Raw genomic sequence first — 16,278 nt, 5'->3', positions numbered from 1 at the left:
ATTATATCAAATTCACGGTTCGTGAGTACTTTAGGCCTTTCTTCTATAAAATAATTTAAAATAAGTAATAATTTAACTTGTATACACATGCGGATCATTACATTTATCATAAAAGTGTTAACTGTAATTGGAGATATAAAATTAACTTTGAACTCGGGTTCACCTGTATCATAAGGGATCGGATAACCAACTACTATAGTAGCGAATGATGTTTGGGATATATCAAGTATAGAATTCTCATGTTAATAGTAATTTTTTTCTGCATGTGATTGAATTTTTATGTGGAGCTCTGGTAAAACCTTAATATGTATAGCGCTTGATGCTCGTAGGAGCACGAACTATTTGACGGTATAAATTACATGTGTTGTTGCAATGATACTAATTTACAAGTCTTCTGCATTTTACCCATTGAGGTTAGCTTTTCTACACGCTGCCAAAAAAAGTGTGTTGTTTTTATCATTTAGCTCTTTTCTTCATCAGAGCTGTGAATGTTAAATGAAAAATGAAATAAAAAAAGGAAGTTCAATATTATTTTCTAATTACAATGTGCTTCTCAACAGTTTACAACCCTCAATATATTATTCTGCAAGACCTGCAAAATATTTCTAAAAGAAGGAATATAACTACAAATTGCATAGCACCAAGTCATAACCATAGAAGATATAAACTATAGAATGAACACATGAACATGTCAGATAGAGATGCTGTTCGGAATACCGCGACAGGTAACTCCAGGACCAGAAGTAGGTAGCAGCAGTTCATATGGAGGAACACCAGCACCACTTCGATTCTTAAGACGGATATCCTTGTTTCGTTGGTTGATGGTATCTTCTATCTCCTTTAATTTGGCAGAGAATCTTTTCAAAATCTTCAAAACTTCATGATCATTTACGGAGAATAGTTGAATTTCGTGTAACTGATACATGTATTCCTCGTCTGCTGAATGAGTCGACAAGGTATCTTGAACAGCCATCACTTTAGTAGCTTGGAGTTGAGTAGGCAAAGATGCAAGAAAAGTGTACTCAGGGTGAAGAATAAAGTTCTCATAGCTGGGATCATCTTCATGTGGAATGAGCTTTCGCATAAGGGTAGGACGGTTAGGTACATAACCTCCGAAAGGGTACTGCCCGAAGTTTATTGCTGCATGTTGGGCTGAGGCAGTCCAGATCATTGTGGTGAGTATGCCAGACAAGTCTTCTTTAGTAACAAGCTTTGGCCACCAAGGTTCATTTTTCTTATCCACGTGTCCCTTGTTCTTGATCTCATTCCACCAGCCCTGGAGCTCAACGTCAGACGTGACAGAATTAGGCTCGGAATAGTAGTGATCAACATAGGACTCCACATATTCTTTTATTGCAGACCATATGAGAAGGCCATCTGCTGCATAAGGGTAGTCTTCAATCACCAGTTGCACCCCCAAAGGCATCGATGTATCCTCCACAGCCATTCCCCTTAAAAGCAGTCAATGTTGTGTTTATTAGTTGAAAAGGTAGTAAGGTTAGTCTGAGCTTGAGCACGCAACGCAAATAGTTACATTTCAAGGTTTAAAGAGATGTCATGATTGAGAAATTTTACCTTCTTAGTAAATCTGCAGGCAGTGCTTCCATATCAAACCGCCACATGCTCTTGTAAGCGGCGGAACTTATTTCCATTGAATACCTTCCAGGACTAAAACATGCTTCAATAACTCCACCCCCATTTATCAAACTCTGCCTTGCAAGCGCATTGATTTCCAGCGTGTAGCGCATATGAGGGTGAAGTAGCTTATAAATTGGGTGTATTGAGCTAAGATGCCTATGGGTTGCAATGATATATGGTTCCATACAAGCATGAGTCCTTAACCTGAGAGATTAATTTTACATGCACAGTGAGGCACCTCCCTGACAGATAGAGTCAAAGCTAGAAGACCATTAGATTTTACGAAAGCACAATGCGAATGAACATTGGAAGAACTCTATGTAAAAATGTTTACAAGAAAAATACTAAAGGGAAGAAGAGAAGGGCTCTAAGCTTACCAGTGGTTCACCAACTGATGGACACCAGCATCATTTGAACAAACATGTGCTTTGGCTAGATTCCATATCCAGTGATTGGTTGCATCTTGTCCATGGGAGAATATACGCTTGTTCCTAGGTGAAGAAGGTGTCGGAGGCAGTGACAGTTCAACAACAATTGGCTTTAGAACACCTCTGGATGTATAGAAGAAAAGTGTTCTTGATGCATAAGCTTTTCTCCCTGGCAAGGAGTTCATCTTCCCAATAAAAGGCAAAAGCATGTCATGATAATCAAGTATAAACAATCTCTTATCTTGAATAGCCTGAACAGAAAATTTTAAGTTAGAGCTGGTTTACACATAAAAAGAAAAACAGCTATACTAGATTTCCCAAATAACATTTTGGAAAAGAATCACTACCTCTTCAACACTCATTCCGTTAAGCTCTTGTTCTATAAGATCCCGCGTAATAGCTGAATCAGGGGGGCCATAAACAGCTGGATCTAGCTTGCTAACAATTGGAAATTCCTGTTAAACATCCACAAGCTTAGTGATCAACTAAAGAAAAATTATAATTGATTTAGTACAAAAAATACTAATAAGAAATTACCCTCAAAAGTTCAATGTTCACAGGGTTAACCCCTGCTAAAGCTTGTCGCGCAAACTCATTATCTCGCAACCAAGCAAATCTATCCCCTGCGAGACAAAAACCGAAAGATGCAGAGTTATGAAATGTCACTCCAGGAACAACGATTGGAAAGAATTAGAGGATAGCAGGTTTCTGATGGCACATGTGTAAGTCTAGTAGACAAACAGGACTCCTCAAGTTACAACTTTCAACAATGTTAAATGATACTGGTAAACATATATCAATGAAAATGTAAATGTGTGTGCTTACGTCTGATTATAGCAGGAATCTCGTACTTGAGCAACCTTTTGCTGACAGAAAACACTTTATCCAAAGTTTCAGAAAGAAATTTATTCTTCTGTGGATCATTATCATCATTCAAGACAACCCCATCCTTATACAGTTTATCTATGTCAGTGAAGTTTGTAAAGGGAATGAATGTCTGAGCTTGACAATGTAGCCGCAATTAATGGTACCAGGTTATGTAACAGAGCTTTCAACCTTCCAGCAGAAAAAGTATTTTGCTTAATTTCTTCAAAAGTTTCGTCTCTAGGGACGTAAACTGGATGAGGTTTCTCTATTCTTCTTTCTGCAAGTGGATCTTTCAGCATCCAAAGATCAAGAAAAAGTCGGTATAAGAGTGTCGGGGCAACAAACTAAATGAAAAATATACTCTTCAGCAGAATGCTCAGTACCTTTCTTAGTTGGACCTCTACCAGTCCGACAGCGCCTAGGATAAGGTTTCTCTTTGCCACCTACCAGTGGCCTAGCAAGATCCTCACTTTTGTCAGGATTGCCTAAATCATTATAAACATCATAATCATAGATTCGTTCATGTAGCTTCCTTTCGCCTTTACCATTGCCACGAATGCTCAACAAGTCTTCACGTCGAAGATCCTTGATACCAGGTGGTGTTTGAGATGGTAGATATGCCTGTTATAAAATGCAATGACATCCTTGATCAAGCACCATTATCTACTTTGCCAATGAAAATGAAAAAGTAAAATCATTTGAAAGTATGTGGCTTACCTGATTTTGGAAGATAATTCTACTCTCTGGATTATCTTTTTGAGAGTGTATCCATGTATTAACACTAAAGAATAAAGGTCCTTCATTAAAGCCATGAACAACAATCTGCACCAAGTGTATCTCTTTGTCAAGGAGATTGGTAATAATGATAGCGCCAGGACGTCCAAAATCGTGTGGTACAGTGAAATTTGCAGCATATTCAACTATATGTGGATGATCAGAAGGCTTGGACAACCAACCCCTCACATAAGACTCCGCAAACTTTCCTGATTTGGTAACTGTGAGCAGAATATAGTTTTAGTACTTCATTAGCCTCAGAATACTACTCTGAAGTGTCCAGTGGAAATGACGTTTATGTCGTATGCATCCACCAGTCACAATAAACGGAATCATTATGAACTAAGTTTGCAACATACTGTGTTGGCAACCAAGTCTTTCACAACATGAAACAAGACAAATGAACTATAAGGCACCCAGAAAAACTAAAAAGTAGGAAAGATAATGCAGTTGAGAACAAAAGGCACAAAAAGAATAGATGATGACAATATATATCTGCACTAGGTGGTCTTTCCACATTCCACCAAACCATATGCATAATAATTAACCATAGCTAACTAATCTATAAGTTTATGTGCTAACTCATTTCATGCAGTTATAAGTCAGGTGTACACACCATGTACTAATAAGTTTTTCCTTCATTTTGCTCCCACAACAATAACAACATACCCAGTGAATCCCACAAAAAGGGGTATGGGGAGGGTAAAGTGTACACAATCCTTATCACTACCTGTCCGGAGTAGAGAGATTGTTTCCGAAAGACCTCTGCTCAAGCAACTCAAAGCAGTAATAAAAAAAGGCGGTGGGGGTTTTAAATAATTTTTAAAAAGGTAGATGGTCTTTCAAGAACAACCTCTCTATTTCCAAGAGGTAGTGATAAGGTCTGTGTACACTCTAACCTCCCCAGACTCCACTGATTGAGATTTCATTGGGTATGTTTTTGTTGTAGAGGGTCTTTCGGAAACACTCTCTACCTCCACAAATAATGTATGGTAAAGTCTTCGTACACTCTACCTCCCAGAGCTCACTTGTGAAAGGAGGGTGGGGTGGGTGGGGCGGGTGGGGTTTCAAGCAAGTCAATGAACCATATTGAACTCAAGACAGCAAAAATGAAAATGAAAACAGATCAAAGAAAAAACATTAACTATAGAACTCAACTGGTACAATAATAAACTCAAAAAAAAAGCAGAACAAGTAACATTTATGCATAGATTTGAAATCAAACCAGGATCAATATCTTGACTAATAAGCTGAATCAAGATTCCTCTTCCAATCCCATTCATTAGTGACTCCCATTGATCTTCAATCTTATCACTAATCTTCTCCTTAATCTTCTTCCTCAAAGTTACCACTGCCTTCACATCTCTCCCTTTACCAGAAGATACCAACAACCCATTACTCTCTTCCATAGATTTCTCCATAAAGTTTGCATCTTTCACTGTCTTGTTATCATTTCCACTTTGAATCACAGCTTTAACTTTACAACAAGACTTATTATATCTACAAATCTGACTGATTTTCTTTCTTCTGATGGTGAATACATGTTGAATTTCTGAACTAAGTGGAGTGGATCTTGATTGAGCTATAAACATTATTGCAAAAAAATAATAATTCAAAGACTAAAAGTTGATCAAAAAGGGATTTTTATTTCTGTATGAAGAAAAGAAGGGTGTGACACATTTGAAATTTATTACAAAGCTGTTACTCCTAGTATTTCAATGCTTTTATGGGAGTCATTTAAGTAGCAGTCATATGTGATGTGTTACAACAGAATTTGTTTTTCTTTTCTCCATTCTGTGTTCGGTACCACATTAAAATTCGATTAAATTTAAATTAATATTAAAAAATCTCACATTAAAGATAAAATTCTCTCCAATAAAAACAGCTCCATATCAAAGGAATTCGAATCTGAAACCTCTGGTTAAAGAGGAATGAGTACTTAACAGTCTACTACAAAATTCGATAACAGATATTTTTTCTTGAATATTCAAATGACTCAATTAGGACACCGAATGAGAAACAAAAAAAAAAACATCATCAACCATTTTTATGTTTTTTCTTTTTACCCTTTGGTTGGGTTGACTATACTATTACAATAATGGAGTATTACTTTTGCAAGTCATTTGGTAACATTTATTAGAGAATCTTAACATATCTACTCCCTCCGTTTTAAAAAAAAATAACATAGTTTGATTTGATACAAATTTAAAGAAAATATATATTTTTTAAAATTTTATTGTCCTAAATTGAAATTTGTCAAATGTACCGAATTATCATTTAATCTTATGGCCTAAACACACCATGTGAAAAATTGAAATTAAATATGAAAATACTGTCAAAAAAGAAAAAGGTCATTTTTTAAAAAACAAATTAAAAATAAAAGTAAGTCATTCCCTTTTTAATAGAGAAAGTATTAATTATAATATTATTTAATTTATAAGGTATATGATATTAATTATACAAGAGCCATAATATATGAATAAGTATAAATAAAAATAGAATTATCCTTAATACATTAAATTAAATCGTGGATAGAAAATAGTTCTAAAATAATTAATTTTTACATTACTAATACGTCATATTCATTGTATTCTTATATATATATTCTACTAAACTAAATGACTCATTAAAGTTAAAAGATCGATTATATAAATCTTTATTGTTTATATTATTCCGAGAACCAAAGATTAAAATGGTAAGATCAAGATTCACGTGTAAAATTTTAAAGTTACCCCAAAAAGTTAATATAAAAATAGTACATCTAAGAACATACAAATATCTACAAAATTTTTATATTGAAGTTGATCATTAAGATTGAGAAAGTTGAAAAAATGCAGTGTGAAGGGTAGGTGGAAGCATGATGTATATCAATCGATGGACCATGTCACTTAATAGATGCAAATACAATAATGCACAACTCCATGACACACTTCCTTTTTGACACAATACATCATCATTTTTTTTATTCATTTAAATATTAAATTATAATATCATTCAATTAACTATTAAAAATCATCAAAAGATGTGGTCGAGTTTGAATTTTGGATATGAAAAAATCTTTAGTAGAAAGCATTTCTCCCTAAGTGAGACCCTATATAGGGAAAATTTAAGTTAGTCGGACTCCAATAAAGATACCAGACACTGAATGAAAAATTAAAAAAAAACTTAAATATTTAAATAAATGATAAAATATATTTCAATTAAACGCACAAACACGTACATAATAGATATAAACATATTTTATATGGTTAATTTATAATAGACATATGACAACACACTTTTTTTTCTCTTCAAAATATAATCCGAAAGTATTTATCATTTTATCATGTGTTCAGTTGGAACATTAATTCAAACTTAATACATAGAGAACACCTCAAATTTCTCAGAATATTTTATTTAGATACTTAAGCTAAGTCTTGTTTCAATTAAACATATCAATTTCTAATAACATGTTTCAATTAAATATTTTGATTTATTTTTTTCTATTAAAAAAAGACAGTGTTTTCATTTGTCTACTAAATAGTTAAGTTAATCATATAAAATATATCATCTCCTTAATTATATATATCAACAAAGAATGTATGAGAATTTACGACTTATTGAGATGAATGCTTATAACTAAAGAAAATAACATATTTTTTAAGTATACAACTTAACAACTGTATTTACACCAACATAGCAATATTTTTTCCCGCAATTATATAGCAATGTTTTTTTTTTCAAAAGTAGAATTTAAATAATAATAAAAAAAGGTTTTCCAAATAAGCCACTCTTATCACGATTCCCATTAATTTCTCCAATTATTTCACCTTCCCTGATTTATTCAAATTTGTTATATATTATCTCCCATAAATAGAGGTTCCTACCAAAACAAAACTCCCCTTCTCTGATAAGAACGGATCCGGCTCCCCTCCNACACTTCCTTTTTGACACAATACATCATCATTTTTTTTATTCATTTAAATATTAAATTATAATATCATTCAATTAACTATTAAAAATCATCAAAAGATGTGGTCGAGTTTGAATTTTGGATATGAAAAAATCTTTAGTAGAAAGCATTTCTCCCTAAGTGAGACCCTATATAGGGAAAATTTAAGTTAGTCGGACTCCAATAAAGATACCAGACACTGAATGAAAAATTAAAAAAAAACTTAAATATTTAAATAAATGATAAAATATATTTCAATTAAACGCACAAACACGTACATAATAGATATAAACATATTTTATATGGTTAATTTATAATAGACATATAACAACACACTTTTTTTTTCTCTTCAAAATATAATCCGAAAGTATTTATCATTTTATCATGTGTTCAGTTGGAACATTAATTCAAACTTAATACATAGAGAACACCTCAAATTTCTCAGAATATTTTATTTAGATACTTAAGCTAAGTCTTGTTTCAATTAAACATATCAATTTCTAATAACGTGTTTCAATTAAATATTTTGATTTATTTTTTTCTATTTAAAAAAGACAGTGTTTTTATTTGTCTACTAAATAGTTAAGTTAATCATATAAAATATATCATCGCCTTAATTATACACATCAACAAAGAATGTATGAGAATTTACGACTTATTGAGATGAATGCTTATAACTAAAGAAAATAACATATTTTTTAAGTATACAACTTAACAACTGTATTTACACCAACATAGCAATATTTTTTCCCCCAATTATATAGCAATATTTTTTTTTCAAAAGTAGAATTTAAATAATAATAAAAAAAGGTTTTCCAAATAAGCCACTCTTATCACATTCCCATTAATTTCTCCAATTATTTTACCTTCCCTGATTTATTCAAATTTGTTATATATTATCTCCCATAAATAGAGGTTTCCTACCAAAACAAAACTCCCCTTCTCTGATAAGAACGGATCCGGCTCCCCTCCATTACCCCTTTCCTCCATTTCGTCAAATGCACGTCTAGATTAGAGACATGTATCATATTTAAAGTTTAATGGTCAATATTATATCACATTAAGAAATATCATAATCATAGTTAAGTCAACTAATTTTAGATAACTACTCTTCAAATTTGGTAAGAATTACAATATATTCCATACAAAATTTGATATTTATTAATATCATTAATTTCATCTTATATTTTTAATTTATATTTAACTATTAAAATTGTAGAACATGAAACATTTATATTTAATGTGATAAATAATAAACTTCAAAAACATTTGCATTTAAAACAATGTTATCTTCTATTTCACAAAAAAAAAAAAGAGATAAAAGAATATATATATTTTTTTAAAAACATATATTTTTTCCCCTTCAAACACAATAGCCACAATTTATCGTTGGAATAATTTTGGTATTTCAGGTTTAATTCTAAAAACCTTTCATCTTTTCATTTTATTTATTTTTTTATTTTTATTTCGTGTCTTTTATTTTATGGTTTTTTCCACACTTATAATTGTTAACTTTTTTGTTTTGTTTCTCAGCATAGTATATATAATATTTCAAGAGCAAAGTTTACTAGTACATAATTTGTTTAGTTGATTCTCACTTTAAATATCATACAATTTAATATTTAAATACAAAAAAATAATATTAATAAATATCAAATTTTGTATAGAATATATTGTAATCCTTATCAAATTAGTAGTTTTCTAAAATTAGTCGACTTAACTATGGTTATGATATTTCTTAATATAATATAATCTTGACCTTTAAACTTTAAATATGACACATGTCTCTAATCTAGACGTGCATGTAACATCGTGCATTTTGAAATAGCTATGAAAAAGCTTGTAAATGGAAATAGTCATTTTTGGAAAGAATTCGAAATCTGAAAATTTGGTTAAGTATGAAAAAAAATAATTTGAATTGAGTTTTTGGTCAACTTTGAGCAGTCATAACTCCTAGCTCAGGATGAGTTAGGTGTATTTTCAGTTATGTTTGGAAAGCCCTTGGAATGATCTTTCCAACGCCGCCGAGTTTACTCGATTCCAAGTTCGTATGAGTGAGTTATGCCCTTTCGAAGTTGGGTTGTTGGTAAGGGAAGTTCATCCGAAATTTTAAGGGTAGTTTGGTCTTTTCCCTCACCTTTTCTTTTGGTTGTATATCAAGGATCTACGCTGATTTTACATCAGTTTTCCCTTTTAAAAGTGAGAGTTAGGGCTTTTGAGAGAAGAGAGAAAGAAGAGGAGAAAGAGAAGAAGTAGCAAGGATTCGTCAAGATCGTCGTGGTTTTCGTCGGGGATGATCCCTATTAAGGTATGAGAGATCATAGTGTTGGGTTGGTTCATTCCCCCACACGCCAAACTTGTTTAATTCTGAGAAAAGATTGGTTGTGTTTGTTGAAGTTTGTGGTTGTGTTTGTGAAATTCTTGTGGTTGTGTTGTTGAAGTTTCTTGTTGATTTGGTACATGTTTACGGTTGTGTTTTTGAGTTGAATCTATTGTATGTTGAAGGGTTTTATGATTCTAAGTGTTTGGGGCTGAAACCTTTGAAGTTAAGGTGGTTTAGAGTTGGAAAAACGAAGGAGAAAAGTCGGGTTTTCTGGGGAAAAGGCTGGGGCGTCGTGCTAGCCAGCGCGCCCCAAAAGGGGCTTTGAATTTCCCCCTTGGGGCGGCGCGCCTTGTAGAGCGCCCAGTAGGCCCCTCTGAAGTCTGAAGGCTAGTGCCTTGCGCCTCTTAGAGCGCCAAGGACGCCAATCCTTCCCATTCCTTCCCCATTTTTTCATACATGTTCCTTGGTAATGCACCTATGTTTTATAGTTGTTTTCAACACTCCAAGGTACGTCTAAGCATCAAGAACTCATCCATAAACATTAGATCATTACCCTTGAATTCATAATCCAATTCGAGGAAAGTTCGGATCAAAGTCAAGTGAAGTTAGAGTCAAGCTTAGAAGTTAAGAAGCAAGTCAAAGCAAGTCTTTTAAAGTTTTTCAAGAGTCTTTATTGAACATTTTAACTTCATTTTAAGGCTCAAGTTTCAAGTTGAGTAAAGAGTATAGAGTTGAGTTCATTTCTCCAAAGTTATTAAGGAACCAAGTATTCCCAAAGAAGTTTATAGATGTTTTTTTACATTTGAGTAAGAAAGGAACTATGTTTTCCAAGAGAGCCTTTGGGCTAAGCTTTGAGCAATTATCTCAAACTAAAGAAAGATGTGTTTAAAACACTTATGAGCTAAAGTATATTTTGGGAGTAGTATTGAGCACCGAATTGGGGACACGAGTTCATATTAACTCAACTCTCCATAAGAACCATGTAGCCAAACATGGGATTTAACGGGTCATACTTTTTAGATGATCACGTAAGTTAAGCTAGTGGATCCATTTAGTTAAGTAAGGTCCTATATCACGGCAAGGTACATGATGGTCCTTGGGCAACGTAGGGTAAAACGTTGTATCATCATTAGGGCTCATAGTAGTGGTTGTCGGTTAAAGAATCTCCCACTAAAGTTATATTACTTTTATATAAGTAAAGTTGAGTTTGTTATTATTTTATCCTTAACGAACTAAGTTGTTTACACTATTTTACAAGCTCTATATATGTGTATTGCATGTGTCTTATTGCTTTACATTCGAGTTCAGTTATTCATGAGTTGAACAGAGCCAAGGTAAGTGTTCTCTTGTACTCCCTTCAAGCTTAAGTTGTGGTTTAGCTTTCCATCTCGCATACTCGTACATTCAATGTATTGATGCCAGTTGGCCTGCATCTTATGACGATGCATACACAGGTACTTAGGATCAGCATCCAGCACGCCGTTGATCCAGCTGAGCTCTCCAGAGTCAGTGGTGAGCCTCATTNAACGAACTAAGTTGTTTACACTATTTTACAAGCTCTATATATATGTATTGCATGTGTCTTATTGCTTTACATTCGAGTTCAGTTATTCATGAGTTGAACAGAGCCAAGGTAAGTGTTCTCTTGTACTCCCTTCAAGCTTAAGTTGTGGTTTAACTTTCCATCTCGCACACTCGTACATTCAATGTATTGATGCCAGTTGGACTGCATCTTATGACGATGCAGACACAGGTACCCAGGATCAGCATCCAGCACATCGTTGATCCAGCTGAGCTCTCCAGAGTCAGTGGTGAGCCTCCTTGCCTTCCGGAGGACTCTGTTATTTTGTGTTTCTAGTTTCCTTTATTAGGATGTTGCGGGGTCTATCCCAACATCCATCTCAGTGTTATAGAGGCTTCATAGACAGTCAGTCAGTTAGTTTTGAGTCTCTCATCTATGTATATATATATGTAAATATTCTATTTTGAGACTTGAGTTGCCTTTTTGGCCAAAGATTTTATCAGTTGGGTTGTTTTATGACCTTTCATTGCATGAAGGTATTCTGTTGAGTTAAGTTTTCGCTGAGTTAAGTAAGCCAGGTCAAGGGTTTGCTTGGGGTCAACAATGGTCTTCGAGTGCCGGTCCCGCCCAGGGTGTAGGCTCGGGGTGTGACAGTGCACTTGACGAAATGGAGGGAATGAGTAATGGAGGTGAGCCGAATCCGATAAGAACGACTATGGAAAAATGCATACCAATAATTTCTCAATTCTAATTCAACACAGGGCGATGGGACTCATCATGTAATTGTATGAAAAATAGTTTGCATGATGTTTTATTACGTGGTTGTATTTGAGTTTTCACAAATATCTATTTTGTACTGTTTGGTAGTTATTCGTTTGGTTTAGTTTGTCAATTTTGGTGTAATTGAATTTATATAATTTGGTTGATATTCTGGAGCATCGAAATTTTGGTGTAATTACAACAACTTCATATGATTTGGTTGTAGACTGATGTGTCAAATTTGTTTTTTTATTAAAGTTTAGGTTTAATTGAAAAAGCACTGATTTAATATAAAATCAATTATTATGTGGTTTAATTGGTATGATGAGTGCCGTATGTTGGCAGATTATATCAATATTTTCTTTTGGTTTATGATATGTCATCACATACCAACTTCAAGTTAATTTCATGTACATGTATTTCTGTATTTATTGGTATAATATAGTATATAAAAAACAACTTCAAAAATAAAAGTATGGTACAATTTTTGCCGTATTATAATTATTTAGTTAGTGTATATAATAATTAGAAAAACGGTTCAGATTGATGGTATCCTAATAAAATACCAAGTTGAAAATTTTGTTTTGGTATGTGATGTGGTACATATGCTGGTATATTTGTCGCTAAGAACTAACACCAAACTAATAGCCTGATGTATGTTTTGGTGTATTTTTTGGTCAAATTTATATTACCTTACATATCAACATACCTATGTTATAATGATTGTTGTAATAAATTATTTGGTGTAATGGATGGTGTAAATAAGCATAAGTTTGACGATCTATGGTATATAATGAGATCTTTATAAATAAAAATATGGTACATATTTTAGTGTATTTTAATTATGTGAATTGGTGTATATAATAATATGAAAAATTTTTCCTACATTTATTGATGGTAACCTGATAAAATCATAAATTTTAAAAATTGGTTTAAGGGTATGTAATCTTTGACTGTTTATTTTTAGTTCATTAAATGGTGAAAATTTTGATAAATTACTAAAGTATATCAATAACTATCTTATATACCATCGAAAACCAATGTAAAAACAAAACTAAATAACTTGATGACTGTAGTAATAAATTCTGAAAGTTCCTTTTTAAATTAATGAAGAATTTGTTATTTTAAACAAGTCATTACGTGGATTACAATATTGAAGGAGTGATGTTTGATCCAACTGCTAAATATGAAGGCTTGATTACTGCTATATCTTCACAATTGGGAGTGGACACGACAATTTATCATTTGGAACTCTAGTATTTCGTGAGTGGTCCATCTCCACCAATGAAGATACATAACGATATGAGTGTGCAAGTTTATTTAGATCAAAAGAGATGCAATTCTGATTTCTTTTCAAAATATCCTTTATGTGTGAGACATGTGTGGACAGAGCTATGGAATCCATTGAGTAACCTGTAGTGAATGTGGTATAGCTGGGCATAACAAAGAAGACTAGCCTAAAAAAAATCTCATGAGAATTAGCTTTGTGGTATTTTTGTTGTTATTTTTACTTTGCAGTTATGCAGTTGAACTATATTACTTTTATTAGATGCACTGTTTTAAATTTCAATGGAACCTTATTTCAAAGTTGATTACTTTTTGTTATCTTATTCATATTTTTGAAGTCATAATTGTTATAAATGGTTGTATAGAATAGATATCATGAATTCTTCTGGATTACGTGTTGTGACATATTTAGAAATAGTGATAAAAAATGAACTTATTGGATGATATTCTGCTGTTGATTTGATATGGTAAAATAAGCCAAATTCTAGGTGAAATTATGATAAATAGGCACAAATTTTTGGTAAAAATAAAGGATCATAATAATGGTTGTATATAGTAAATCAAATGTTTGCACTATACACCAACCTAAAACAATTAATTGAAAAGTATTAAATGTTAGTATATTAGTTTGAACTCTACCATAATTAACACTCTGTTAATGTAAAAATTGATTTACTTATATTAAAACTGGCATAAAACTTGGCAAAAATGATGGAATATATAACAACCAAATGTCATAATAATGATTGTATATATAAATTCAAATGCTTACATTATATACAAACCTAAAACTTTGCATTGAAAAAAACAGGTTAAGAATACAATCTTGTTTAGAACTGAAAACATGATAAACACACTCTGTTAATGAAAAAAATTGGTTTACATATGAAAGAAAAAAACACAAAACTTAGTAAACACATTGGTATGTACATCAACCTGCAAGTTTGACTGAAAATCAAATCAATCATAAATAAAGGATTTACTATAATTTTTCAGTAATGATAAAATTCATTGTCATAATAATGGTTGTAAATAGTAAATCAACTGTTTGAATTATATACCAACCTAAAACATTCATTAATTAATCAACACCTAAATAATTTACATAATATATACCTAAATTTATACCAAACTTATACATTTACAAGCCAAACTCACACTATAAATTTATCACAAAAATTTAACCAAAAAAACAACCAAGTAAATGGATAATCTCAGAATAAACACAATATCCAACAACGAAATCAAAACCATCAAACATATCACATACGCAACTAAAGTACTATCCAAAATAACAAAAGAGATTCAACTCCATAAAAACATTCATGAAATTCTGTCTTAACGAATAACACTTTTTATTCATTGAACCTCCAATTGGACTGACCACCTTGCTTAGATGCTTCATCTTCACTAACAGATTCAGTATCAATTTTCATCTTTTCATATTCCCACAATAATGCTCCAAATTTCAACCGAAGATTTTCAGAATTGAAAATCGACATAGATATGTTCCTATCTCCACGGCACACATATTCAGTAAAGAACAACTTGATAACAATGTAGAACTATGGTTAATACTTTGGTACAAAGAACAACTGATTTGGAGAAATTTGATCTTCAAATGATATGAAGAGAGGAATATGTAGGGTTAGAATATGATGAGATGAATATTGATGTTAAAGGCGATAGAAACAATGTTTGTACTTGAAACTATGAAACACCTAGAAACCTACAACATCTTTATTGGCTACGTGAAAGGTTTTATTCAAAAAGGAAGCAAATAATTAAGATCCCAATAAAAAGCCATTAACCGCATAGAAAAATGAAAAACGTGTATATATGAGACTGTATTAGGAGAGATAATATAGATAATATTTAATATTCTAATTATGCTCCACATAAAAAGACACGCAATCAAAAACCAAGAGATAGAAACCGAAAAGGAGAGAGAAAATAGAAAAAAAACAATTTATTTAAATACAAAAAATAATGATTTGTTATCTATGTAATTTAAAAACTATTTATGTAATTATATATAAATATATTGATTTTAAGTTAATTAAAGTCTTAAGATGTATACTTTGATAATTTTTACTTTATATAATTAACTTAATTATCTAATAAACAAATACGTATACACAATTTTCCCCTAAAATTTAAATTTGAATATATCTAATTGAGATACTTTAATTCAGATATCTAAATAAAATTTCTGATAAATTTAAGAATTTGATTATGTATTAGTAACAAGTTTTAAGGGTGCCTCTTTTTCAAAGTGACATTTATTCTTATAACTATATAATGTTGCCCGTTGCTCGTGCTATGCACGGGCCCAATAATATAAATCGTATATTTTGGGGCTAATAACCGAGTTTTTGAAGCGATTGTTTGCGTGGATAAAGGAATAAGTTTTTTTTATCACAAACCTGTACTTTCTTTGACGCTATTTAAGGCATAATAAGACTACCCACATACAACATTTTTGAAATATTTTATGTTGTCAATTATCATGATTTATAGTATTTTTACGTTAGATTCACTTCAAGAATCAATGGAATTTTTTGTATTTTTTTCAAAACATATTTTATGTTGTCAATTATCATGATTTATAATATTTTTACGCAATTTTTAAATATAAAAAAATAAGACAAATAAATTAAAATGGACCCAATAAATGTTATTTTTGTTGTCTCAATTTATGTGACACAAATGAAATTTGGAGGGTCATCCAAATTTTCATATATTTTTT

The 16,278-nt window shown here is 31.8% G+C and overlaps 1 protein-coding gene across 1 annotated transcript; it reads right to left on the bottom strand.

The window, feature by feature from the left end:
- Nucleotides 1–508: 508 nt before the first annotated feature.
- Nucleotides 509–5,314, bottom strand: LOC125866833 (lipoxygenase 6, chloroplastic-like). The gene is given in 10 exon segments (XM_049547198.1): nucleotides 509–1,451; nucleotides 1,576–1,842; nucleotides 2,016–2,317; nucleotides 2,414–2,521; nucleotides 2,604–2,689; nucleotides 2,892–3,060; nucleotides 3,062–3,222; nucleotides 3,317–3,554; nucleotides 3,651–3,928; nucleotides 4,933–5,314. Coding segments are annotated over 10 exon segments (2,736 nt in total). The 5' UTR covers nucleotides 5,300–5,314; the 3' UTR covers nucleotides 509–691.
- Nucleotides 5,315–16,278: the final 10,964 nt, after the last annotated feature.

Source organism: Solanum stenotomum, chromosome 6 (assembly GCF_019186545.1).
Source record: "Solanum stenotomum isolate F172 chromosome 6, ASM1918654v1, whole genome shotgun sequence".
NCBI lineage: Eukaryota > Viridiplantae > Streptophyta > Magnoliopsida > Solanales > Solanaceae > Solanum > Solanum stenotomum.
This window is presented reverse-complemented; position numbering and strand designations above follow the sequence as displayed.